This window comes from Cervus canadensis, chromosome 19, assembly GCF_019320065.1.
Source record: "Cervus canadensis isolate Bull #8, Minnesota chromosome 19, ASM1932006v1, whole genome shotgun sequence".
NCBI lineage: Eukaryota > Metazoa > Chordata > Mammalia > Artiodactyla > Cervidae > Cervus > Cervus canadensis.
Genome location: NC_057404.1, coordinates 41,663,850 through 41,690,165, shown reverse-complemented (window position 1 = coordinate 41,690,165; position 26,316 = coordinate 41,663,850). Strand labels below are relative to the sequence as shown.

The following is a 26,316-nucleotide window of genomic DNA, read 5'->3' as shown; positions in this document are numbered from 1 at the left end:
GGACTACCAGACCACCTGACCTGCCTCTTGAGAAACCTGTATGCAGGTCAGGAAGCAACAGTCAGAACTGGACATGGAACAACAGACTGGTTCCAAATAGAAAAAGGAGTACATCAAGGCTGTATATTGTCACCCTGCTTATTTAACTTATATGCAGAGTACATCATGAGAAATGCTGGGCTGGATGAAGCACAAGCTGGAATCAAGATTGCTGGGAGAAATATCAATAACCTCAGATATGCAAACGACACCACCCTTATGGCAGAAAGTGAAGAACTAAAGAGCCTCTTGATGAAAGTGAAAGAGGAGAGTGAAAAATGTGGCTTAAAGCGCAACATTCAGAAAACTAAGATCATGGCATCCGGTCCCATCACTTCATGGCAAATAGATGGGGAAACAGTGGAAACAGTGGCTGACTTTATTCTTTTGGGCTCCAAAATCACTGCAGACAGTGATTGCAGCCATGAAATTAAAAGACACTTACTCCTTGGAAGGAAAGTTATGATCAACCTAGATAGCATATTAAGAAGCAGAGACATTACTTTGCCAACAAAGGTCCATCTAGTCAAGGCTATGGTTTTTCCAGTGGTCATGTATGGATGTGAGAGTTGGACTATAGAGAAAGCTGTACACAGAAGAATTGATGCTTTTGAACTGTGGCTTTGGAGAAGACTCTTGAGAGTCCCTTGGACTGCAAGGAGATCCAACCAGTCCATCCTAAAGGAGATCAGTCCTGGGTGTTCACTGGAAGGACTGATGCTGAAGCTGAAACTGCAATACTTTGGCCACCTGATGCGAAGAGCTGACTCATTGGAAAAGAGCCTGATGCTGGGAAAGATTGAGGGCAGGAGGAGAAGGGGATGACAGAGGATGAGATGGTTGGATGGCATCACCGACTCAATTGACATGGGTTTGGGTGGACTCCGGGAGTTGGTGATGGACAGGGAGGCCTGACGTGCTGCAGTTCATGGGGTTGCAGAGTCGGATACGACTGAGCGACTGAACTGAACTGATCTGAAAATCCTCAGTTCAGGCTGCAGAGTCATTTGGTGTACTATGGTCAGATGTTTGGTCTCTATTAAGACCCAACAGTACAGTTGGACCTTTTTTTTCCAACCAGATCAGTTCTTTATGGTGAAGTACACAGCCTTGCTCCAGAATATAAGTGTCTATACTGTGACTCTTCTAATAGAGCTTGCCCCAGAATCAATATATCCTCCATGGATATCTCTACCACTCTCAGACCTAATGGACCACAAGATATAAGTATGATTTTTCAGGCTTGCCCACAGGCAATTACAAAGACTTTACTTGACGGGTTTCATGAGGGAAAGGTGTCCTCCCCAACTAGACTTGGTATACAGTCACAGTGAGGACCTATTATTGCTCTTCTGACTGTTTATGCTTTTTTACATATTTATTTATGTAAATATTGATAAAATTTACATATTTACATATATATTTATGTAAATGAAACCACATATTTATTTACAGTCCTAGCTTCAGTGACTTCCTTCCTAGTTCTCTTTATCTGAGGCCTTAGCCAGAGGTCTTGTTCAGGTGACTGTGCTAATATCTCCTGATTGGGGAGGAGAAGTGGGAACCTTGAAGGTATTTATTCCTACTCAAACTCAGTTCAGTTCAGTTCAGTCGCTCAGTCGTGTCCGACTCTTTGCGAGCCCATGAATCGCAGCACGCCAGGCCTCCCTGTCCATCACCAACTCCCGGAGTTTACTCAAACTCATGTCCATCGAGTTGATGATGCCATCCAGCCATCTCATCCTCTGTCGTCCCCTTCTCCTCCTGCCCCCAATCCCTCCCAGCATCAGGGTCTTTTCCAGTGATTCAACTCTTCGCTTGAGGTGGCCAAAGCATTGGAGTTTCAGCTTTAGCATCAGTCCTTCCAATGAACACCCAGGACTGATCTCCTTTAGGATGGACTGGTTGGACCTCCTTGCAGACTCCAGCAATTTTCCACTCCTAGCCCTTCCCCCTCACTCTCCTCCCCTATTCAGGGCCCACAAAACATCCAGTGCCTTTTGTTCAGGGCTCCCTCTATGTGAGACACACCGTGCTGATCCACCTGACCCTCGACTGGTATGCCATCTTATGGGGGAATGAGGCAGGAGGGAGCTGGCATCTTCTCCAGTTTTAGGCTCCTGCATACACTACCACCCTAAGTGATTAGCAGCTTCGCTGTTACTTTCAGTTAAGCCCCTTGCTTTAATCGGCCGTTCTGACGCCTTAACAGCTAGTTCTCTTCTAGTTCAGCTGAGTTCCTCATAGGGTAGCGGTAATCCTCCAGCTTTTTTCGTCTTCAATACTGTGTGGGTTATTCTGGGTCTTTCACCTCTCTTATAAACTTTAGAATCAGTCTGTCAGAATCCTCAAGATAACTGGCTGGGATTTTGATTGGGATCACATTGACTATAGATCACGTTGGGAAGAACTGACATCTTGAGAATATTGAGTCTTCCTATTCATGAACATGGAGCATCTCTCCATTTATTTAGTTCCTCTTTGATTACTTTCACCAGAGTTTTGTAGTTTTCCTCATATAGATTTTACGCATTTTTGTTACATTTATACTTGTGTTTTTTAATTTTTTAGGAATTTGTTTTTTTGTAATATTTATTTTTATTTATTTGGTTGTACTGGGTCATAGTTGCAGCACATGGGATTTTCAGTTGTGGCAAAGAAACTCTTCAGCGAGTCATGCAAACTCTTAGTTCCAAAATGTGGGATCTAGTTCCCTGACCAGGGATCAAACCAAGACCTCCTGCTTTGGAGCAAGGAGTCTTAGCCACCGGACCCCCAGGGAGGTCCCATACTTAAGTATTTTATTTTGAGGGGTGCTAATGTAAATAGTGTTACATTTTAAATTTCAAATTCCAATTGTTCCTTGTTGGTACATAGGAAAATGATAGACTTTTGCATATTATATCCTGTAACTTTGATATTGTATCCAATATCTTTGTATATTGTATCCTGTAACCTTGCTATACATTGCTTATTTATTATTTCCAGCTTTCTTTCTTATTGTTATTGATTTTCTACATAGGCATTTATGTCATCCACCAAGACAGTTTTATATCTTCCTAAACTGTATACTATTTAGTTCCTTTTCTTTTCTGATTACATTAGTTATGACTTCCAATATGAAGTTGGAAAGGAGTGACAAGAAGGGTCATTCCTGCCTTAATCCTAATCCAAGCAGAAAAACTTCTAGTTTCTCATGATTTAGTATAATGTTAGTTCTTTGTGAATGTTATTTATCGAGATGAATAAGTTCCCTTTATTCCTAATGTGTGTAGGGTTTTTATCATAAATGATATTGGATTTTGTCAAGTTATTTTTTTGTATCTATTGATAAGATTCTATAATTTTTATTTTTAACCTATTGCTGTAATGAATTACATTAATTGAGTGAATGCTGAGCCAGCCATGCATACCCAGAGTAAATCCTGCTTGTTGCTTGCTTATGGTATATATATATATATATACACTTAAAAAATATATTGTTAGGTTCAGTTTGCTATTGCTTTGTTAGGGATTTTTTCATTTACGTTCATGAGAGATATTGGTCTGCAGTTTTCTTTTACTGTAAGGTCTTTGTCTGGTGTTGGTATTAGGCCAATGCTGGCCTAATATTTTAAATTCTTGTCCTGATAACTGAACATCCCTGCTATACAGGAGTCTGGTTCAAGGGCTTGCTCTGTTTTTGCCTTGCAATTTTTTGTTGAAAGCCATACATGATGTATGGGGTGAAAGGAACAGTGGCAAAGAGACCTTCAGTGATTTAGTGGGAGGCCATGAGGAGAGAGGAAGCTTATAATCACAGAGGAAGCTTTTGATAGTCCTGTGTTTGGGCCTTAGTCTTTTAGTGAACTTGAGCCCTGGGCTGTGAATTTCCAAAGCATTTCTTGTGTTTTTTACAGCTCCTTAGCTAGGGCAAGAAGGCTAGCCCTTTCCCTTCTTCTGTGTTAGGCTCTGATAAAACTCCATCAGGTAAGGCTCTGATAAAATAATTTCTCTTGAGGTAGCCCTTCAGAATGCTATCACGTATTTCAGAATAGTTCCTTTCCCCTGTCCCCCTGCTGGAAGTTTGAGGGAAATACCCGAGAATCTTCAGTGTGACAACTGATAGATCTGGGAACAAAACACAAAATCCTAGGAGACCCACAAAGGCTGAGTTCCTGTGGAGTTTTTAAACTCTCAGATTTGTCCACACTGAGCCTCCAGCAACTCAGCAATTGGAGTTTAGATTTTCTTTCCCTAGTACTGGTTTTCACAGAGCTTTCTATGCATGGGTTTCTGCTTTGGTAAGTTGTGATTCTCTGTATACACCTGTCTTTTTCTCCAGTTTCAGGGGCAGCAGTTTGCCCTTTCACCTGAATTCTTTGACAGATCTAACAAAAGCTGGTGATTTTCAGTTTGTTCAGCTTTTTACTTGTTTTTAAGGATACAGTGATGACTTTCAAGCTCCTGACATGATAAAATAGTAACTGAAAGTCTTTTATGTCTTTGACCCATGGATATATATGTATGTGTATATATATATATATATTTTTTTGGAGCAATTTTACATTAACATCAAAACTGAATAGAAAATACAGACATCCTATACACGCCCTGCCCTGACACATGCACAGCCTCCCCCATTATCAACATCCCCCACGAGAATGGTACATTTGTTATCATCGATGAACTGAGCTTGACACATCATTATCACCCAAAGTCTAAAGTCTACATTACAGTTTTACAGTTCAGTCATGGTGGTGTACATTATATGAATTTGGATCAATGTGTTTTCAAAGTGAAGTAATCCTAATGATGTCATATTTGTGTCTTGGACTGAAAGGAGAAATGTTAAGCCTCTATTCTTGTTTTTTTAAATAGATGCCCTAAAATATTTGTTAATAGAATAACAGAATATATCCAAACATATTTGCAGGGATGAATTTTCCTTTGACTTGGCTTAACGGGATCTCTGGGATTTACAAACACACACCCCTTTGCCACCCTTGCTGCCGTAAGTCTTGTTATCAGTTCTGAACAGACTAGGGCTGGCCATTTAATGCCATGAATCAGGGAATATAATTTGAGTTTAGAGCTCCGTTCCGATTAGAAGTAAAAATGCTTCTGGAGTAAAGAAGCCTTTGAACCAGCCAGAGCCTTTCCCCCTTAACATCAACGGGCCCTACTGCAAGGAGATGGGAGCCTGGAAAGGCGAGTTTGGGTCCTTTCTGACCATCTGACAGGCAGTCACCTGACTTCTTTGGACCTTGTTCCCTCAGCTGTAAAGCCAGAGGCTTGGGCTGGATAATCCAAATGTCCCTAAAAGCCAAGATGCTAGGCTTTTGAAAACGCTGACTGTGAAAAAATAAAATACCATCCTGTGTCTACAGAATCCGCCAACTCCAAGGCCATCATAAGGCAAAACAAAGGTTGGATTGGATGAGGGAAGAACTTCTCTTCAAAGACTTCTGCTTAAATGTAGAAATAAGGCAGGTAAGATTAAAACAGTCATATTGAAGAAGGAATTCATAGGGCCTGGACTCCATCTCAGGCCTGTCTGTGCTGATCGTGCGCGGCCACCTCTCCAGTGGACTCTGAACTCTGTGCTTAGCGCCTGTGGGAATGACAATGGAAGGATAAGACCCCCCTCTGGGCAGGGGAATCTTGAAGAACAGACACTAATCACCCCTGCCTCCGGACACTATCTATCAGAATGTAAGCACAGGCTTATCAGTTATTAACTATTTGGAATGTAACTGCGGGCTTATTGATTATTGACTGTTTGAACACATAACACGTGAATGATGGGGTTATTGTAGTTGTATTTACCCTTCCTTTGTTTATGTAAGTCTCAAGGGAATTGGGGTAGTGGGTTTGGACACATGGGGTATAAAAGATTTTCACAAATGCTGGTCGGGGTCCTTGGCTAAGAGGAGACTCTGCCTTGGGCCCGCCGGTGTAATAAACTGCACTCCACTATCTGCATTGTCCTTCTGAGTGAGTTTGTTTCCCGGAAAGCGTGGCTATAACAATATGTCAGTCTATTTTATGCAATGTGAAATTCCTTCTTAACTTCCCAGATCACAGTTACATCCAGTTGCAAAATTAGGACTAAGGTAAACTGCGCGGCCAGGAGACTTGACATAAACCTGTGGTATTTTTTGGGTACCGTGGCATTCCTAGGATAGCCAAATATGTTAACTCATTGTATGCTGATCACAACCTGGAAAAAAAGAGTACTGCCTCCATTTTCGAGTTCAAGGAACAGGGGTATTAGAAGTTGCGTGGCTTGCCTAAGTCCCACAGCTAGTGAGCGACAGAGGATTTTAAAATTTGCCCGTGCATTTTAGTTCAGGTTTCCCGAACGTCAGGAGCCTCCTCTGCGTGACTTTACAAAACAGAAGGTTGTAGTCCACGAACATCAGGCCAACGTGCTTTGTTTTCTCTGGGTTGGGCCCTATGTTGCACGCTGTACACGAATTTTCTCAGCTCTCACAACAACCCTACGAATAGGTACTTTAGTATTTATACTCGTTTACTGCGCAGACTATTCTTGAGACCAACCTGTAGAGCAGCAAAAGGAGCGCGTTAGCCGCTCCGGGGAGACCCCTGCAACACGGACGCGGGTCTGGGGAAACTGGGGAAACTGAAGCGATGGGGTGTCTTGCTTTTCTGTTCTTTGGAGAGTCTCTGCCTGCATTCTCACACTACGGTCTGTCCCTGAGCTCCCCAAGGCTGTGCGCCACTTTGCGCCCAGAGATTTGTGTGTCCCAATTACCGTGCATGGCTCCCGCCTTCCGTTCAGACGCCGAAGCAGTTGGAATAAGCTCCGAGGAGGACGCAGACCGCGGCAGTCCGAGCCCAGAGCGATCCGAGCCCGGAGCGGTGCACAGGTGCAGCGGCTCCCGCACTCGCGACCACAAGCTTCCGCCAAACCGCGCGGTCTCCGCGCTGCCAGCCCGCCGGCGGAGCTGGGGATCCGCCGAGGAGCCCGCAGCTCAGCTGACCTGGGGGCGTGGCCGCGAGCCGGGGGCGTGGCCGCGACCCGGGGGCGGGCCCCGGGGCGCGGACAGCTGGAGCTCTGGCTGAGCGTGGCTTCCGCTGCCCGCCGCATCCCTCGGGCTCTTTCTCTGTGCGTGTGTCGGGCACCGGCCAGCACCATGTTCCTCCGCCTGCTCCTGCTGCTTGCGCCATGCGGGGCGGGCTTCGCTACCGAGGTGGTCAGCATCAGCTTGCGGGGAAACTGGAAGATCCACAGCGGGAACGGTTCGCTGCAGCTGCCCGCGGCGGTTCCCGGTTGCGTGCACAGCGCCTTGTTCTACCAGAGGATCATCAAGGTACTGTGTGCGGCCGCTCCGCCAGGAACCTGCGCCCAGGTCCCTCGCGCGGTGAGAGGGGCCCAGGAACAGCCTGGCCGCCCCCGAGCCCGGCGGTGTTCTCCTGGGTTTGGCACTTACTTCCGCTTTGCTTCTTGTGGTCTGCAGGGGGTTGGGCGTGGGGGGGGGGGGAGAATGGTGAGGCAATGTGTCTACTCTTGGCGAAGAGCACCCCTGGGGTCCGGGCTAGATGGAGACTGAGCCACCCCCTCACTGGGGCCGCAGTAACTCAGGAAAGCGGAGCTTCGGGCAGTTATACTGGCAATGTTATTGCCATGGTTCTCCGCTGAAGCGTGCGTTAGAAGGACATGTCACTGACGGAGCCTGAGGCGGGGATGAGTGTTCCAACTATCCGAACACTGCAGGGGACGATAGTGTTTTGCCAAGGAAGTGTTAACTATATTCAGTGATGCCTTAGTTTTTCATTTTGGCTTTTAGGGTCAGGTGTGGAATTGATACAGCAGCACATAGGCTGAGGAGAATGAGACCCGCAAGTGTAAGGTTGGGATTGTCCGTGCTAGTGTAAAGGCTAAATAATTGTTAAGGCTGGTTGGTGGGATATGAAGAAAGATGCTGTTTCCTTTCAGTGCATGTGATGTGTTGTGTGTGTCCCAATAGATGCTTCAGTTTCTAGACTTCTTATGGAGGACGTTTTCCTGTTTGGCTGCCTGTGGATAGAGGTTTGCAAACAGACTGCCACTTCCCACTGTTTCTTCCTTCCATCCGCTGCACATCTTTAATGGCTTTGCTTGGGACAAGATGTACTTGATAAGTGGTTGGCACACATTGTCCTGATCCTCCTAAAAACTCCAGGGTGAGTGTCACACAGTATAGGAGGCTATGAAGTCAGGCCAGGCTGGTATAGAATTCCGTTTCTGCCACTCTAAAGAGTAAGTCTTCTTATCTGCATTTTATGGATGATATGAATTATGGAGCCCAGAGAAGTTGGAGAATGTACCCAAGATCACACAGCAACTTAGAGTGACATAAATGAAATTCTAAATCAGCCTGGCCTGACTTCATAGCCTTCTGTATTGTGTGACACTTCTCCTGGTGGTTTGAAAAATCACGTGTTTTTATTTTATTTATTTATTTATTTTAATTTTTTTATTAGTTGGAGGCTAATTACTTCACAACATTTCAGTGGGTTTTGTCATACATTGATATGAATCAGCCATAGAGTTACACGTATTCCCCATCCCGATCCCCCCTCCAACCTCCCTCTCCACCCGATTCCTCTGGGTCTTCCCAGTGCACCAGGCCCGAGCACTTGTCTCATGCATCCCACCTGGGCTGGTGATCTGTTTCACCATAGATAGTATACATGCTGTTCTTTTGAAACATCCCACCCTCTCCTTCTCCCACAGAGTTCAAAAGTCTGTTCTGTATTTCTGTGTCTCTTTTTCTGTTTTGCATATAGGGTTATCGTTACCATCTTTCTAAATTCCATATATATGTGTTAGTATGCTGTAATGTTCTTTATCTTTCTGGCTTACTTCACTCTGTATAAGGGGCTGCAGTTTCATCCATCTCATTAGGACTGGTTCAAATGAATTCTTTTTGACGGCTGAGTAATATTCCATGGTGTATATGTACCACAGCTTCCTTATCCATTCATCTGCTGATGGGCATCTAGGTTGCTTCCATGTCCTGGCTATTATAAACAGAAATCACGTGTTTTTAAAGCACTGGAGTTGACTGTCAGGAATATAATTCAAAGTTTACTTAAGTGACAGGACAATTGACTGTTATGCAGATTTCTGATGTGGTATCACTAGCTCTTTTTCAAGAATGTGTATCAGAAAAGAAACAAATGTAAATGACACTGACCATGGTCCTGTTTATTTTTTTTTAAGGAAGTCGTTCTCAAACTTAAGTATTTAAACTATTTTTAGTTAACAAACAGCTTATGACATGGACCTTGGTACCCTAAGGCTTCACTAACCCATACTTTGAGGATGCTGTGTTTATATTGCAGTCTCTCCTGCCTCATTTTCCTGATTAAATTAAGGCAATGGGAAATCACTAGTGGCTGTAGTAAATCAGAATACTGTTCCATGTTACAGGGCTGCATACCAAGGAATGTTTTGTTACTCGTTAAAGTGAATGATGTGCTCATAGACTGAAATAACTGACTTTTCCTCATGGGAACAATTTACAATGTCTGTTAGATCTGTTAATAAATTCTTAGGAAAACTTTAAGTTTCAATAAGGTAGATGTGGGCTTCCCTGACGGTTCAGTGGTAAAGAATCCATTCACAGTGCAGGAGACATTGGGTTGGAAAAATCCCCTGGAGAAGGAAATGGCTACCCACTGCAGTTTTCTTGCCTGGAGGATCCCATGGACAGAGGAGCCTGGTGAGCTGCAATCCTCGGGGTGGCAAAGGAGTCAGACACAACGAAGTGACTAAACAACAACAAGGTACATGTAGGTCTTAAATGATAGTGAGAAGAGAGATGGGGAGCTTTTGGCAATTGGGGAACTCCAGGACTATTGATAATAACCTACATCAGGTATCATGTTGAGTAATATGATGTTGTTATTCCACCTGCTTTATTATAACATCCATTTTTGGTGTTGACCTCAGGGAATATTCTATAGCTTAGAGCAGACCCTGGTCTAAATATGGTGTTTACATGAGAACTTGAAACATATCTTCTTGAAGTCATTCACCTAATTATCTCATAAATATTTATTTGGTACCTCCAAGCATTATTCTAGGTGCTTGGAATTGATAGCTTATGGTGAACCACTGATTCATGATCTCTGAAGAAGATTTGGCTTCGGGACCAGGGACCAGGCTTGATCACTCAAGAGCTTTTGTGTAGCAGAGTTTTATTGATGTGAGAAAGGGACAGAAAAAGCTTCTGACATAGACATCAGAAGGGGACCGAGTGTGCCCTCTGCTAGTCTTAGAAAGGGAGTTATATACTTTCTTCACTTGGTCATTACAGGAAATCAAAAGAATGTCTCAAGGTTGTAGACCCACTCCTACAATATACATTTTAAGATAACAGGATTAGAACTAACAATAGAAAGATCTTACCAGACCCACTCCCACAATATGCATTTTTAAGATGACAGGATTAGTCAGCAGGTTCTCAAGGAGAAACAGACCTCAAGCAGGATACATTGTTGTCATATAATCATTGGTACAGAGTTTAAGAGAAAACATATCCTTGAGCAAGATGAATTGTTTTGTTGTTCAATCATCAGCTCTGGGCTTAAAGAAAAAAAAATGTTTGTCGTTTTCTCCTCCTTGAGAACTCCAGACCCCTATCTTCTATACAGGCCTAGACCACTCACTCCACAATATATATCTTAAATTAACAAGATTAAACTAACAACAGAAAGGTTTTACCAGACCCATTCCCACAACAAAAGTCTTGAGATAACAAGGTTAGTCAGAAAACCTTCTTGTTAAGGAGAAACATGTCCTCGAGCAAGATACATTGTTATACTGACTAAAACAAAGCAATGTAGGAAATAAATTTGTCTTTTATTTCTTGAGAGCCCCAGACTCCTTCTTCTCCAGGACTCTGGACCCCTTTCTCCTCCTTGGGGACCCTGGACTTCTTATCAACCTACCCAGGAGTTGACTCTCAGAATCAAGTGGTGAAGAAAACAATTTTTGTCCCAGTAGACATTCTAGTGGGGGAGATAAATAATAAACAGATATTAATAGATAATAGAGTGACAGCTGGTACACTGAAAAAAAATAAAGCAGGTTAAAGGAAGAGAGGATGAAGGCTGGTTAGGAAAGATTCTGTTTTTTAAAAAGTGGTTAAAAATAGCCATTTTGATAAAGATCTTCTGAGGAGATCAGTTTTAAGCCAAAGTGCACTTCCAGCAAAAAAAGGAAGAAAAGATGGCAGTGGGGAGAGGAGAGGCAGGAATATACTTGGTGAGCTCCAGAAATAGCCAACAGGCTAGTGTGGCTGCAACCCTGTGACCTCGAGGGCAGGTGGATAAGTTCAAAGTAGGCCTCTAGGGTAGATCATGCAGGACTCCTATGCCATTGAGAAAAACTTTGGATTTTATTCTGCAATGATGGGGAAATATTTTAGCTAAATTTTAGTTAGTATACATTCTTATTTTCTTAGACAAATTTTTAGAAGTGTAATTGCTGATTTAAAAGAATATGCATTTTTTCTTTTACTTTATACGTCTAAGTTGTTCTCCATAAAACTTGTACCAGTTTTACACTCCTGTTGTGACTTTATTAGAGTGCTTATTTTAAGTGCTAGATTTGAATATTATTTTAAAAAACAAAAATAGAAATAATTTACTTTCTAGTGAGGCTAACAATTTTTATATGTTTATGTTATTTGTGATTCGGGATTACTTATTCCTATTTTTAATCTATTTTTCTATTGACTGTCTTTTAAAATATAGATTTGTTAGATCTCTTTTTATATATTTTCAAATTTTTCCATGTATTAATGATATAGTTTATTATATAGATGTTTTAAAGTTTTATATGTTGAAATCTTATAAACTTTTTTCTTCTATGATTGTTTCTGTCTTGGTATTATGCTTTGTAAGCAATCTTCTCTCTCCTAATTAAATAAATATTTAACTGTATTTTCTCTTTTTAGTATTTTTATGTTTCCTCTTTGTATTTTTGTATTTAAAATTTTGATCCATTTGAGTTTTTTCAAATAATTAAGCAATTTTTTATATCCCATGATTTGAACAATTTCTCTTTTGTCCACTAAGAATGGTGCAGAGAAATATAAACTATGAAGTCAATCCCTGAGATGGTTTTGTAAGCTACTTCATTTAAAATATATGATGAACATCTCTTTGTATCTATAAATGTCTATAAATATAGATCTTCAAAAAATTTTAATAACTGCATAGACTCCATTATAAAGATTTTCCTACTCAAATCTACACTTAGAAGAAAATATATTGATTGTGAAGAGTTGTACATGACTAGGCAACTGAGCACAAGAACATATTGAAAATACATTGTAAATACACATACACTACCAAGAATGGCAGGTACCAGATACAGTGATTGGTGCCAGGTGGTATAAAAGTGTAGGTAAATCGGGAATGAGGCCCTGTAGTTCAGTTGAAAAAATGCAGACTTTGGTGTTGGGCTAAGTTTATTTCATCCCTGGATGTACTTCTGCTTTGTCATGGGACCTCGGGGAAGACACTTCACCCTTTGGAGCTTTAGTTTCTTCCACTATAAAATGGTATTTACTGCACATCTTTGTTATGAGGATAAGAGTAAATGAGTGACTATCTTGGAGGCTAATATAAAGTAAATGATCAACAAGTGATACTCTGACTGTCTTTAGGATTCAAGGCTTTGTTTTAACAACTCAGTTACTTTCATGGGTCCTTACTCATCAGAGGTAATGGTGAGCTGCTGTTTGCTTTAAACAAGACTCACGATTTTAATATGAGCAGAGGAGATCAGACCACTCTGGAACCAAATTAAGTTGGTTGCTTAGCATATGCAATATCTATTATAAATGTAATGTGAGCCTCCACAACTTTTATTTTAGAAAGAGTAAGGTATTTGCCCTTAGAGCAGTTTTTAAATAGGTTTTATTTATTTATTTGGAGCAATTTTCGGTTCTCTGCAAAATTGAATGGAAAATACCGACAGTTCCCATATGTCCCCTTCACATGCACAGCTGCCCTACTACCAACACCTCCTGTCGGAGTGGCACATTTCTTACCGCCAATGAACCTTAAAGTGACGCATTGTTATTCCTGGAAGTCCATAGTTTATGTTACCATTCATTCTATGGATTCAGACAAATATATAATGATATGTACCCACCATCATAGTATCACTCAGAATAGTTTCACTGCCCTAAAGATCCTCTGTTCTCTACCTATTCATCCTTCTGTCCTCTTTTATCTCCGGTATCCACTGATGCTTTTAGTGTCTCCATAGCTTTGCCTTTCCAGAATATCATATAATTGGCATCATATAATCTGTAGCCAGAGGGCCTGATGAACTATGGATGGAGGTTCGTGACATTGTACCGGAGACAGGAATCAAGACCATCCCCAAGAAAAAGAAATGCAAAAAAGCAAAATGGCTGTCTGAGGAGGCCTTACAAATAGCTGGGAAAAGAAGGGAAGTGGAAAGAAGGGAAGCGAAAAGCAAAGGAGAAAAGGAAAGATATTCCCATTCGAATGCAGAGTTCCAAAGAATAGCAAGGAGAGATAAGAAAGCCTTCCTCAGCGATCAATGCAAAGAAATAGAGGAAAACAACAGAATGGGAAAGACTAGAGATCTCTTCGAGAAAATTAGAGCTACCAAGGAAACATTTCATGCAAAGATGGGCACAATAAAGGACAGAAATGGTAGGGACCTAACAGAAGCAGAAGATATTAAGAAGAGGTGGCAAGAATACACAGAAGAACTATACAAAAAAGATCTTCCCGACCAAGATAATCACGATGGTGTGATCACTCACCTAGAGCCAGACATCTTGGAATATGAAGTCAAGTGGGCCTTAGAAAGCATCACTATGAACAAAGCTAGTGGATGTGATGGAATTCCAGTTGGGCTATCTCAAATCCTGAAAGATGATGCTGTGAAAGTGCTGCATTCAATATGTCAACAAATTTGGAAAACTCAGCAGTGGCCACAGGACTGGAAGAGGTCAGTTTTCATTCCAATCCCAAAGAAAGGAAATCCCAAAGAATGCTCAAACTATCGCACAATTACAGTCATCTCATACGCTAGTAAAGTAATGCTTAAAATTCTCCAAGCCAGGCTTCAGCAATATGTGAACCGTGAACTTCCAGATGTTCAAGCTGCTTTTAGAAAAGGCAGAGGAACCAGAGATCAAATTGCCAACATCCGCTGGATCATCGAGAAAGCAAGAGAGTTCCAGAAAAACATCTGTTTCTTCTTTATTGACTACGCCAAAGCCTTTGACTATGTGGATCACAATAAAGTGTGGAAAATTCTTAAAGAGATGGGACTACCAGACCACCTGACCTGCCTCTTGAGAAATCTGTTATGCAGGTCAGGAAGCAACAGTTAGAACTGGACATGGAACAGCAGACTGGTTCCCAATAGGAAAAGGAGTACGTCAAGGCTGTATATTGTCACCCTGCTTATTTAACTTATATGCAGAGTACATCATGAGAAACACTAGGCTGGACGAAGCACAAGCTGGAATAAAGATTGCCGGGAGAAATATCAATAACCTCAGATATGCAGATAACACCACCCTTAAGGCAGAGAGTGAAGAAGAACTAAAGAGCCTCTTGATGAAAGTGAAAGAGAAGAGTGAAAAAGTTGGCTTAAAGCGCAACATTCAGAAAACTAAGATCATGGCATCCAGTCCCATCACTTCATGGGAAATGGATGGGGAGACAGTGGAAACAGTGGCTGACTTTATTTTTCTGGGCTCCAAAATCACTGCAGATGGTGACTGCAGCCATGAAATTAAAAGACACTTACTCCTTGGAAAGGAAAGTTATGATCAACTAGACACACATTTAAAGCAGAGAACATACTTTGCCACAAAAGCCATCTAGTCAAGGGCTATGGTTGTTCCAGTGTCATGTTTTATGGGATGTGAGAGTTGGACTGTGAAGAAAGCTGAGTGCTGAAGAATTGATGCTTTTGAACTGTGGTGTTGGAGAAGACTCTTGAGAGTCCCTTGGGCTGCAAGGAGATCCAACCAGTCCATTGTAAAGGAGATCAGTCCTGGGTGTTCATTGGAAGGACTGATGTTGAAGCTGAAACTGCAATACTTTGGCCACCTGATGTGAAGAGCTGACTCATTGGAAAAGAGCCTGATGCTGGGAAAGATTGAGGGCAGGAGGAGAAGGGGACGACAGAGGATGAGATAGTTGGATGGCATCAACAACTCAATGGACATGGGTTTGGGTGAACTCCAGGAGTTGGTGATGGACAGGGAGGCCTGGCGTGCTGCGGTTCATGGGCTCGCAGAGTTGGACAGGACTGAGTGACTGAACCGAACTGAACTGAGTCTGTAGCCTTTCCAGATTTGCTTCTTTCAAGAAATAGGAAATATTTAACATCTAAATTCTCCTTGTCTAGAAAAAATTTATCTGAGACCAATACCCGCTGGAGCTCAACATGCCGGTTCCTTCAAGCATCTGGGAGATAGGAAGCAGTCTTGTGCCCCATCAGCCACCCCTGAGGTTGTTAGCAGGTTGAACCTTAGCAGGTTGAAGTGTTGCAACTACATTGGCCTTCACACCTTCCTTCTCCTGATATTTTTAACTATATTGGATTAAGTCCACAGTGTAGAGTTATAAATAGGGCATGGTGGAGACACATGGGCAGGCTTATAATTAGGTGCCTCTTCAAACTTGTGTCCTTAACTATTTACTTCACATTAGTTCGGTGGAGTGTGCTGGGCGCTGTGTGTGGGCAAAGAGAAGAAAAGGAAGTAAGTGGGCTGGGTCTGGCGCACTGCATTTAGCAGAACAGAAAGCTCACAGGTTAACCAGACCTTAAAAGTCGGGTTGATGATTATTGGTTGTTGTTAAATCTGGTCAACTGCTGATCGCCCCTGTGATACCAAAATGTTTCTTCCAGTCAGGAGCAGTTTCTGGTTGACACGTTTTCTTTCCATCTTGATACACACCCAGTGATGTTATAGTGCCTCTTACATTTTGTGCCTTGGGCAGGTGCCCAACTGGCTGTTGTTAGTGGTCAGCCCTTACCTCTGTGGAATGTAGATAAAGCTGGCTTTTCCCTCTCAACTTGGAGTTGCAATTCCTGAGGAAATCGCCCTTGGCCCTGGCCCAGTCAGAGGCGAGAAGCCCTCTGAGCCTACATGATGTCCCTCCGTGTAGCTGTGGTGGTGTTCACAGACAGATGAGCTGACAAGCTTCTTGTACCATCCTGCCTCCTGCCTGGGAGCCCTCATCAGGAAGCTAAAGGGTAGAAAATGAGAAGGGGAAGAAAGACTTAAGTATTATGGACAGGAGGAATTGGGGCTGGACCCTCAGAGAGAATAGCATCTGTGAACACCCAGCAGGCCAGTCATCGAAGGCAGAGGCTGATGAAGGGCCAGATGTTATTAATGCTGTTTTAGGGGTCATGGGTCATTAGGTCTATGTCATGTCTACTCAGCTCTGATATTATAGTGTGAAAACTGCTGTGTGTAATTTACAAAGGAATGGACCTGTCTGTGCTCCTGTAAAACTTGACTGTTGCATGTCCGTTCTTAGTTCACTGGCCACCCAAAAACAGATAGTGAGCTGCATTAGGCCTGTGGGTTTTAGTTTGCAGACCTGGTCTAGGCTAGTACAGGAAACATGAGGTCTGTAAGTTTGACAGTGTCTATGCTGCCTGCACGTTCTCTGGAGAGATACTTTCTGTGCTCACTTAGTCCACTAAGGGTTTCCCTGATGGCTCAGATGGGAAAGAATCCATCTGCAATGCAGGAGACTCCAATTTGAGTCCTGGGTTGGGAAGTTCCCCTGGAGAAGGGATAGGCAACCCACTCCAATATTCTTGGGCTTCCCTGCTGGCTCAGCTGGTAAAGAATCCACCTGCAATGCGGAAGACCTGGGTTCAACCCCTGCATTGGGATGATCCCCTGGAGGAGGGCATGGCAGCCTGCTTCAGTATTCTTGCCTGGGGAATCCCCATGGACAAAGGAGCCTGATAGGCTACAGTCCATGGGGTCACAAAGAGTCAGATACTACTGACCAGCTGAGCACCACGTAGCATAGTAAAGCTGAGGGCTCCCCAGGTGGGGCTAGTGGTGAAGAACCCACCTGCCAATGCAGGAGACGGAAGAGGTAAGAGACACGGGTTTGATCCCTGGGTCGGGAAGATCCCCTGGAGGAGGGCATGGCAGCCCACTCCAGTGTTCTTGCCTGGAGAATCCCATGGACAGAGGAGCCTGGTGGGCTACAGTCTGTAGGGTTACAAAGAGTTGGACAGGGCTGAAGCGACTTAGCATGCACACACACACACAGTAAAGCTGAGTGAAAAATAGCTCTGTAAATGCAGAGTAAATCCAAGGAGTGGGGAGTTTGGCTGATCTTTGGGCAACAGAGAAGAAGCATTCCCCTGGGGAAGCCAGCTGGGACAGTGGCAGCAAGATGCAAAGTGAGAACCAGAGGGCAGAGAGTGCCTGATGGCATCTCACCACTGAAAGTGCTGCCGTTCATTCTCCGCTGTGACCTTGCAGGTTCTGTGTTTGGTTTTAACAGGGGAACGCAATCTTCATCTCCACATATGTGGAGAACCCAGTCTTCATTTCCACATCTCCACATATTTCTTTGATAATCAAACTTTGTGTGTGCTGGTTGCTTAGTCATGTCTGACTCTTTGCAACCCCACGGACTGTAGCCCACCAGGCTCCTCTGTCCATGGGATTCTCCAGGTAAGAATACTGGAGTATGTTGCCTTGGTCTACTCCAGGGGGTCTTCCTGACCCAGGGATTGAATTCAGGTCTCTGGCGCTGCAGGGAGATTCTTTGCCATCTGAGCCAACAGGGAAGCCCTCCTGAAACTGTAATAGTTCTATCTCAGCATGCTTTCATTTTGGGTACTTTGTTAGACTTTTACATTTAAAAATATTTTTAGTATTTTTAGGATATTAATGCCATGGCAACTTTGTTTGAAAGGTAATGGTCTCTTAAATAGACGGAGCTTTAGCCTTGAGGATGGGATGGGCTAGCATATGAAATGCTTGCATTCCTAGGCCAATCGTTCATTGATTTTTAGGTAATAAATATCATTACTAGTTTATTTCATGTTTATTTCATTAATTATGTTTGCATATTTAATCACCTGCTGTATTTTTTATCAACAGGATCCTTACTACAGATTTAATAACCTTGACTACAGATGGATCGCCTTGGATAACTGGACCTATATCAAGAAATTTAAACTCCACTTTGATATGAGGTACATATGTGTGTATATCTATATTTATATCTATGTCTGTTTATTCATTTATTATTATTATTATTTGAACTTTTCTTCTTTTTCTGTTTGCAGTAACCTTTTGTTTGTTTAGGTTACATTGTCATACTAAAGCCTGAACTATAAAAGTGAAAATATGATTTATATTTTGATTTGTATATGAGGATTGTGCTGCTGATCATCAGTCACAGAATTATCTCTTATTCAGTCATTTTTTTCCAGTGGTTATAATGGCATCACCTAGATTAGTTCTTTTATCTGCCTTTTCTTTTCTCTGCTCTCCCAGTAATCCATAAAGTGTATATATTTACAATGTTGTCAAATAGGCTTAGAGATGCATCATTTGTTTGATACAGTGTTAACCAGCCACAGAAACTATGGTGTTGGCCTTGTATTATATCATGAGGACACGAGGAAAGGGATGGTATAGTTTTTAGTAATGTCCAATGTAGCAGAATGTAACCCAATTATGTGTGTGTGTGCTGAGTTGCTCAGTCCTGTCCAACTCTTTGCAACCCCATGGACTGTATCCTGCCAGTCTCCTCTGTCCATGGAATTTTCCAGGCAAGAATACTGGAATGAGTTGCTATTTCCTACTCCAGGGGATCTTCCCGACCTAAGGAATGAACCTGTGTCTCCTGCATTGGCAGGCAGATTCTTTACCACTGGGCCACCTTGGAAGCTTCAACCTAATTATATTAATATCTACCACCATTATTGCTAAATTAAAAAAAAACCCTCTGTCCTTTTAATATGACCTTTCTGGGGGGGGGGCAGTAATTAATCACTAGCTTCTTAAAAGAGAAATAAAGCCAGAAAATAGTGCTCAATATCATGGAGTTACAGTGTTCCAGACTCTTATTTCCAGCTAATACTTAAAATATCTCCAATAGGGGGTCCTCTTTCATCTTGAACTCAACATTTAGTTAATCAATCGACTGTCCGACTTCAAGCTTGCATTAGATTCCAACCACCTCGTTGTTTTTCTTGAGATAATATCATCTTTCCAATCTCCCATGCCCAAGGAATTTTTGGCTTATCATATCTTTTCTTCATCTTCCTGTATTTGGCCTGTTTCTGAGTTCTGTTAATTTTTGCCTATCATTTCTCTTGATTCAGCCCCTGCCTCCTCATTTCTAAGTTTTCACCTTTGCCTAGGCCTTCATACCTGGCCTTTATACCTTTGCCTAGGCCTTCGTACCTGGCATTAGGCCTGTGCTACCTACTAAGATTTCTTGCTTTATCTTTTTATTCTCTAGTCTTCTGTATGTAGAAACATTAGATTCATCTCTTCCAAATTCTTCTTTATTTTATTTTCCTGCTGCTCTGGGTCTCTATTGCTGTGCTCAGGCTTTCGTACTGTCTAGTTGTGATGCGTGGGCTTCTCTTGTTGCAGATCACGGGCCCTGGGCTTCAGCAGTTGTGGTACGTGGGCTTAGTTGCCCCGAGGCATGTGGAATCTTCCTGGACCAGGGATTGAACCAGTTAGGCGAATTCTTAACCACTCGACCTCCAGGAAAGCCCCCAAATGTTTATTTTACCATGACATTCTTGCTTAAGAATGAGAGTGTCTTCCTTTTGATTGGCAGATCAAGTATAACCTTCTCTGCTTGTCTGTGAAAATGCTGCTTACTGTTGGAAATCCTGTACCACTTCCTGCAACACCATCCTCCTATTCTTCTCCCAGCCCTAGGCAACTGCTAATTTATTTTTTATCGCTATGCATTTTTCTCTTCTGGAAGTCTCAAAGAAATGGAATTGTACAATATATACCTCCTTTATGACTGGCTTCTTTCACTTCGCATAATGATGTTTTCAAGTTCGTCTGTGTTGTCATGGCCACCAGTACTTCATTTCTTTTTATTGCTGAATACTATTTTATTGTATGGATATGCCACATTTTATTTATTCTTTAAACTCTTGTTTCCTTCTTGAAGTCTTTCTTTATAACATAAACTCTGATATCACTTGTAGTCTATTCATCAAGACTATATCCCAAAGTAGAAGAGATTGGAAGCTTTCTCTTTGTTTCCTGTGTTTTAGGCTTGAATGCCAAACAGATTTCAGATTCCTTAAATTCAGAGACTGTTTTAGTTCTCTGTAAGGCTTAGCAGAGTACTGGGCACATAATATTTACTCATAGATACTTGCTAGTTGGTTAATATGTTCTCTTAGCATCAGTAAATGTAACAGTTTGTGAAAATGTTTTGTGTCTGTTATCAATATCGAACTTGATTCATATGAGAACTTTGTGAAGTTCTAGGGAAAAAGTCAATGCATGGAAATTAGAAGTTATGCTCATGATTTGATAATGATTGAAATATTATCAAGAAAGTTAAACTGGATCATGCAACATAAAAATGTATTAAAGCAGTATTTCTGAAAATTTTATTGAAAATTGCCTTCCAAGAATGTATATTTTCTCTGAAATATTTATTCCTTTTATTCTTAATAAAAATAAGACTAGTTATCTAAGTTAATGTTTTATTCATCTTGTTTTAGTTATTTATTTTTTATTCATCTTGTTTTAAAAATCTTCTCTTTTTTTAGCAAATGGAGTAAAGTAAATCTGGTATTTGAGGGTATCGATACAGTTGCAGTAGTCCTGCTCAACAGCGTTCCTATTGGCAAAACAGACAACATGTTCAGAAGATACGTAAGTACATAATGACATCAGGTTAAAAAGAACCACTGTTTGTATTTGTGTTCGTTATTATCATGAGCAGCAAGAACAAGTCCTTTGATGCAATGGGTAAGTTACTTTATCTCTCAGTTGCCATGTTTGTTGAATGATGAAGACACTCAATCCCTATAGAATTATTGTGAGGATTTAATGAGTTAATTGTATGAAATGATTGGTTTAGCTTTTGGCACATAGGAAATGTTTGAAAATGCTGTTCCCTTCTCTGTTATTTGGAATCCAGAGTTTCAAGGGAAATGACAACTGACAAGCCATTTTTAAAAGGAAGTGTTCCTTCCTTTCTGGAAGTGTTACCTTAAGAGATTGTATCCTGATCTCCCTTCCTTGTGAAGGGTAGACTTTTCAAAACAAAAATAACTTATGACTTAGAAATACATGCTCTACATACCAGAGGGTCAGGTTATTATGAGGTATCTAGGAAATACTTGGCAATGCAAAGCCATATGTAAATAGCAAGAGCAGACTTTCCAGGACTGAACATAGCCTCTGTTGGCCTATGACCCTCATCTCTCAGTAAAAATAGCAGGAGAAAACCTAGAAATCTATGTTTGGGTAGGAGAATGTGATCAGTTATAACTAAAAGTTGGCAACTAAGTTATACAAGCTGAATTTAGAAAAGGCAGAGGAACCAGCGATTAAATTGCCGACATCCGCTGGATCATAGAAAAAGCAAGAGAGTTCCAGAAAAACATCTACTTCTGCTTTATTGACTATACCAAAGCCTTTGACTGTGTGGATCACAACAAAGTGTGGAAAATTCTTCAAGAGATGGGAATATCAGACCACCTTATCTGCCTCCTGAAAAATCTGTATGCAGGTCAAGAAGCAACAGTTAGAACTGGACATGGAACAACAGACTGGTTCCAAATTGGGAAAGGAGTATGTCAAGGCTGTATATTGTCACCCTGCTGATTTACCTTATATGCAGAGGACATCATGCGACATGCCAGGCTGGATGAAGCACAAGGTGGAATCAAGATTGCCGGGAGAAATATCAATAACCTCAGGTATGCAGATGACACCACCCTCATGGCAGAAAGTAGAGAGGAACTAAAGAGCCTCTAGATGAAAGAGAAACAGGAGAGTGAAAAAGTTGTCTTAAAACTCAACATTCAGGAAACTAAGATCATGGCATCCGGTCCCATCACTTCATGGCAAATAGATGGGGAAACAGTGGAAACAGTGGCTGATTTTATTTTCCTGGACTCGAAAATCACTGCAGATGCTGACTGTATCCATGAAATCAAAAGACGCTTACTCCTTGGAAGAAAAGCTATGACCAATGTAGACGGCATTATTAAAAAGCAGAGACATTACTTTGCCAACAAAAGTCCATCTAGTCAAGGCTATGGTTTTTCCAGTGGTCATGTATGGATATGAGAGTTGGACTATAAAAAAAGCTGAGCACAGAAGAATTGATACTTTTGAACTGTGGTGTTGGAGAAGACTCTTGAGAGTCCCTTGGACTGCAAGGAGATCCAACCAGTCCATCTTAAAGCAGATCAGTCCTGGGTGTTCATTGGAAGGACTGATGCTGAAGCTGAAACTCCAATACTTTGGCCACCTGATGCGAAGAACTGACTCATTTGAAAAGACTCTGGTGCTGGGAAAGATTGAAGGCGGGAGGAGAAGGGGATGACAGAGGATGAGATGGTTGGATGACATCACCGACTTGACGGACATGAGTTTGGGTAAGCTCCGGGAGTCAGAGATAGACAGGGAAGCCTGGTGTGCTGCAGTCCATGGGGTCACAAAGAGTCAGACACAACTGAGCAACTGAATTGAACTGAAGTTCTACTATCTTGGAGAAGTTCTTTCTTCAGCAAAAGGCTAGACCTAAAGATTTCAGTTATTTTATGCATCTTTCATACATTTTGCTTATGTCTTAAATTTTATACATGAGGATGCTTTCATATTTGTTCTTTCTGTTTAATTTAGAGCTTTGATATTACGCATGTGGTCAAAGCAATGAACATCATTGAGGTGCGTTTCCAGTCACCAGTGATATATGCGGCCCAGAGGAGTAAGCTTCACACTGCCTACTGGGTGCCCCCCAGCTGCCCTCCACCTGTGCAGGATGGCGAATGCCATGTCAACTTTATTCGCAAGGTAAGGGTCTCACAGTGGAGGGGCGTTAGCCTTAAGGATGGGATGATGGTACATGAAACGCTTGTTTGAAGACTGCAATTGTATTTCAGAAGGTGGGCATCTCTCTCCTGCCCCTTTGTGGGGTTTATAGTAAAAATTAGAAGTAAGAACCAAAAATTATATGAATTTTTGAGGAGAACTTTTCTTTCTAGTTTCCCTTCTTGAGGAGTACCTAAGAACTTAGATAACATTGGAAAAAGAAGAAAAATAGGTGACTGATAATGCACCTTTACAATTTTTATTTTGGCTATGCCACGAGGCTTGCAAGATCTTTGTGTCCTGACCAGGGATCAAACCCATGCCCCCTGCAGTGGAAGACCGGAATCCTAACTACTGGACTGCCAGGGCATTCCCTCTTTACAAATTTTTTTAAAAGCACTTAAGTTTATCAAGCTTTACATCAGACTGTACGGTTCATATTTATGAGCAATACTTGTTACTAGCCTTCTGCAACTGTTAATGCATTTGCTGATGTGCGATATTTTACTGCCAGGTTCTCATAACATCTAACAAAAGAGAAGAAAGCCACAGGGGATTAATTCTCTTTGGGTCTGTTCTCAGTCTTGATGACTAATGCAGGGATGAATTAGTATATTATGTCACACTTAGTTTTTAATTGTATTTTTATTTAAAAAAAAGTTTAATTGTGATAAAATACACATAACACAAAATTTACCATCTTAATTCTTTTAACTGTACATTCAGTAATATTGAATATATCACATTGTGTGAAATCAGTCTCCAGAACTGTTTCATCTTGCAAAACAAACTCTGTACTCATTAAAAAAACAACTCCCCACTTTGCTCCAACTCTTAGCCCCTGGCAACCACCATCTTTCAGATTCTAGGAGTTTTAATCCTCTAGATACCTCATACCAGTAGAATCATACAATATTTGTCTGTTTGTGACTGACTTAGTTCACTTAAACAATCTTGTATAACCTAATTTTGGACATGCTCTTATCGCTGCTCTGTTCTGTGAGTTAAAAGTGATTCATTGGGTCATATCATACTCAGATATTAATATAATGTGTTCAAGGTTCATCTATGTTGTAGCACATGCCAGAATTTCCTTCCTTTTTTAAGGCTGACTAATATTTCATCATAAAAGCTCATTGTGTCCAACACTGCACTTGGGATCTAAACCCTGCTCCCAGGGCTCCCTGTCTCACTGAATGGTGTACCATTTGCAGCAGTTGCTCAAGCCAGAAACCTCAGTTATTTTTGATACCTCCCTGTCTCTTTTTTAAAAGAGATCCAGAAGTCCTTTTGATGATGTGGATGTTACCTTTTTAGTAGCTCCTGAATCTGCTTATGCTTCATTTCTACTCCCACACTTGGGTTCCATCTGTTACCATTTCTTGCATCAGGTCTTGCTCTGGTTGCACAGCTGGTACCCAATGACCTTGTTTGCCTCACTCCAATTAATTTGCCCAAGGAACAGCCAGAGTGTTCCTTTCAGATAAAAATCATCACGGCACCCCCACCCCCCCACCCCCCTTTAAACTCTTCAACAGTTTCTCATTGCTTTTAGGCTAAAGTCCAAAGTTCTTAGCTCTAAGTTTGGCCCATGTGCCCACTGTTCTAGTCTTCTGCTCATCTCTTTCCACTGTTTTCATTTCCTGAAACGCACCTTGTTCTCTAGCATCTTGAGGACTTCATACATGCTGTTCCTTCTGAAAGGATGCCTTCACTCCCTCTCCCCTAAACACACTGGACAAGTGGTACTCATGATTCAAGTCTCCATTTAAAAGTCACTATTATTCAGGGGGACTTGTCTTGACACCATTATATGTTCCCTGGCTATTTCCTTTATGACTGCTTGTTCAATTTGTTTCCTGTATTTTCCTTTGTGAGTATTTGTTCAATGCCTGAATTTCTTGCTATATACTGTGAGTGCTAAAGGACTGTTTCTGTTTGGTATGTTAATATACTCCCAGACCGAAACATAGAGAGCACTGCACAAATATTTTTGAATAAGTGAAAACTTTTATTTGGAGAGATTATATGAATTAGAGTGATTTGTAAGCCTTTCTGGGGAAAATAATCTGCCTTATGAGATGTTGAATATTTTTGCCCTCCTCCTTCTCTCTATTCCTAATAAAATAATTACATATCTGAACTTAAAAACCCTGCAATAACTATCCCCAAGATGGTCTTCATTCTGAACATGAGATCCTTAAGTCCTGATTTTATATGGATGCAGATGCTGTGAAGTGGTTTTACTAGTTTGTTTTTCTCTGTGATGGAAACTGAATTATCTCTGTTACAGATAAGTACAGAACTTAGGAAATAATATCAAATACTTAAATGAGAACAGTGTGGAACAGAGAACAGTAGGCTCTATTCTGCAAGTTTTCCCTTCAGGAAGATCTCATTACTTCCTCTGGTGTTTGTTCTCTTTTAAAAGCTTAACTCAGCCTCACACATTTTAATTGACTGTGTTTTGGAAATTTTTTTTTTCTTTTACGAAGTGGAAGTTAGAAAAATTCTGCTCTGGTTACCTCTGTCAGTGCCTAAAGTCTTTTTTTTTTTTTTTTCTTTTCTTTTTTTAATGAAGTGATGAGACTGGATGCCATGACTTTAGTTTTTGAATGTTGAGAGCTTTTTTTTTTTTCTTTTCTTGCTATTTTGTTTTTTTCTACTTTCAAAAATTTATTTATTTTTAATTGAAGGGTAATTGCAATAGATGTGTAAATTCTGAACTTATTATTTCTGGGATGTAAGTAAGTTCAGAACCTAGGACTTCTGAATTCATCCTGGAGGAAATAGGGGTTTGCAAGTCTAGCCAGTCTCTTAATCCTGTTTAAACGTATTTTTATCTTTCAGTATGTTTCCTCATTTTTTATAGTTATTACCTTTAACTATAGTAGTAGGTTCAGAGATATTTTGAAGAAATTTAAAGAGTATCCATTGTGTTGCTTCAGCGTAATATGCTTTTGAAGGATAAATGTACATAATTAGATTTTATAGTCTTGGAACTTTTCTACCAAATTTAACTATGTTGCCTAGGTTGATAGATTAGTTATTGTATTAAGTTATCTATTGCTGTGTAACAATTATTCCAAAACTTACCAGCTTAAAACAACGTTTGTTATCACAGTTTCTGTCAGCCAAGAATGCAGGTGTGTCTTAGCTGGGTACTTCTGGCTCAAGGCCACTCGAG

At 41.3% G+C, this 26,316-nt stretch overlaps 1 protein-coding gene across 1 annotated transcript in view; it reads left to right on the top strand.

The window, feature by feature from the left end:
- Positions 1–7,063: 7,063 nt before the first annotated feature.
- The window catches only part of MANBA (mannosidase beta), a 124,188-nt gene continuing 104,935 nt past the window's right edge, over positions 7,064–26,316 (top strand). The window contains exons 1-4 of the mRNA XM_043438653.1: positions 7,064–7,355; positions 18,189–18,283; positions 20,852–20,957; positions 22,941–23,111. Coding sequence (XP_043294588.1) covers positions 7,179–7,355; positions 18,189–18,283; positions 20,852–20,957; positions 22,941–23,111 — 549 coding nt within the window. The 5' untranslated portion in view covers positions 7,064–7,178. The remainder of the gene's footprint in view (positions 7,356–18,188; positions 18,284–20,851; positions 20,958–22,940; positions 23,112–26,316) is intronic.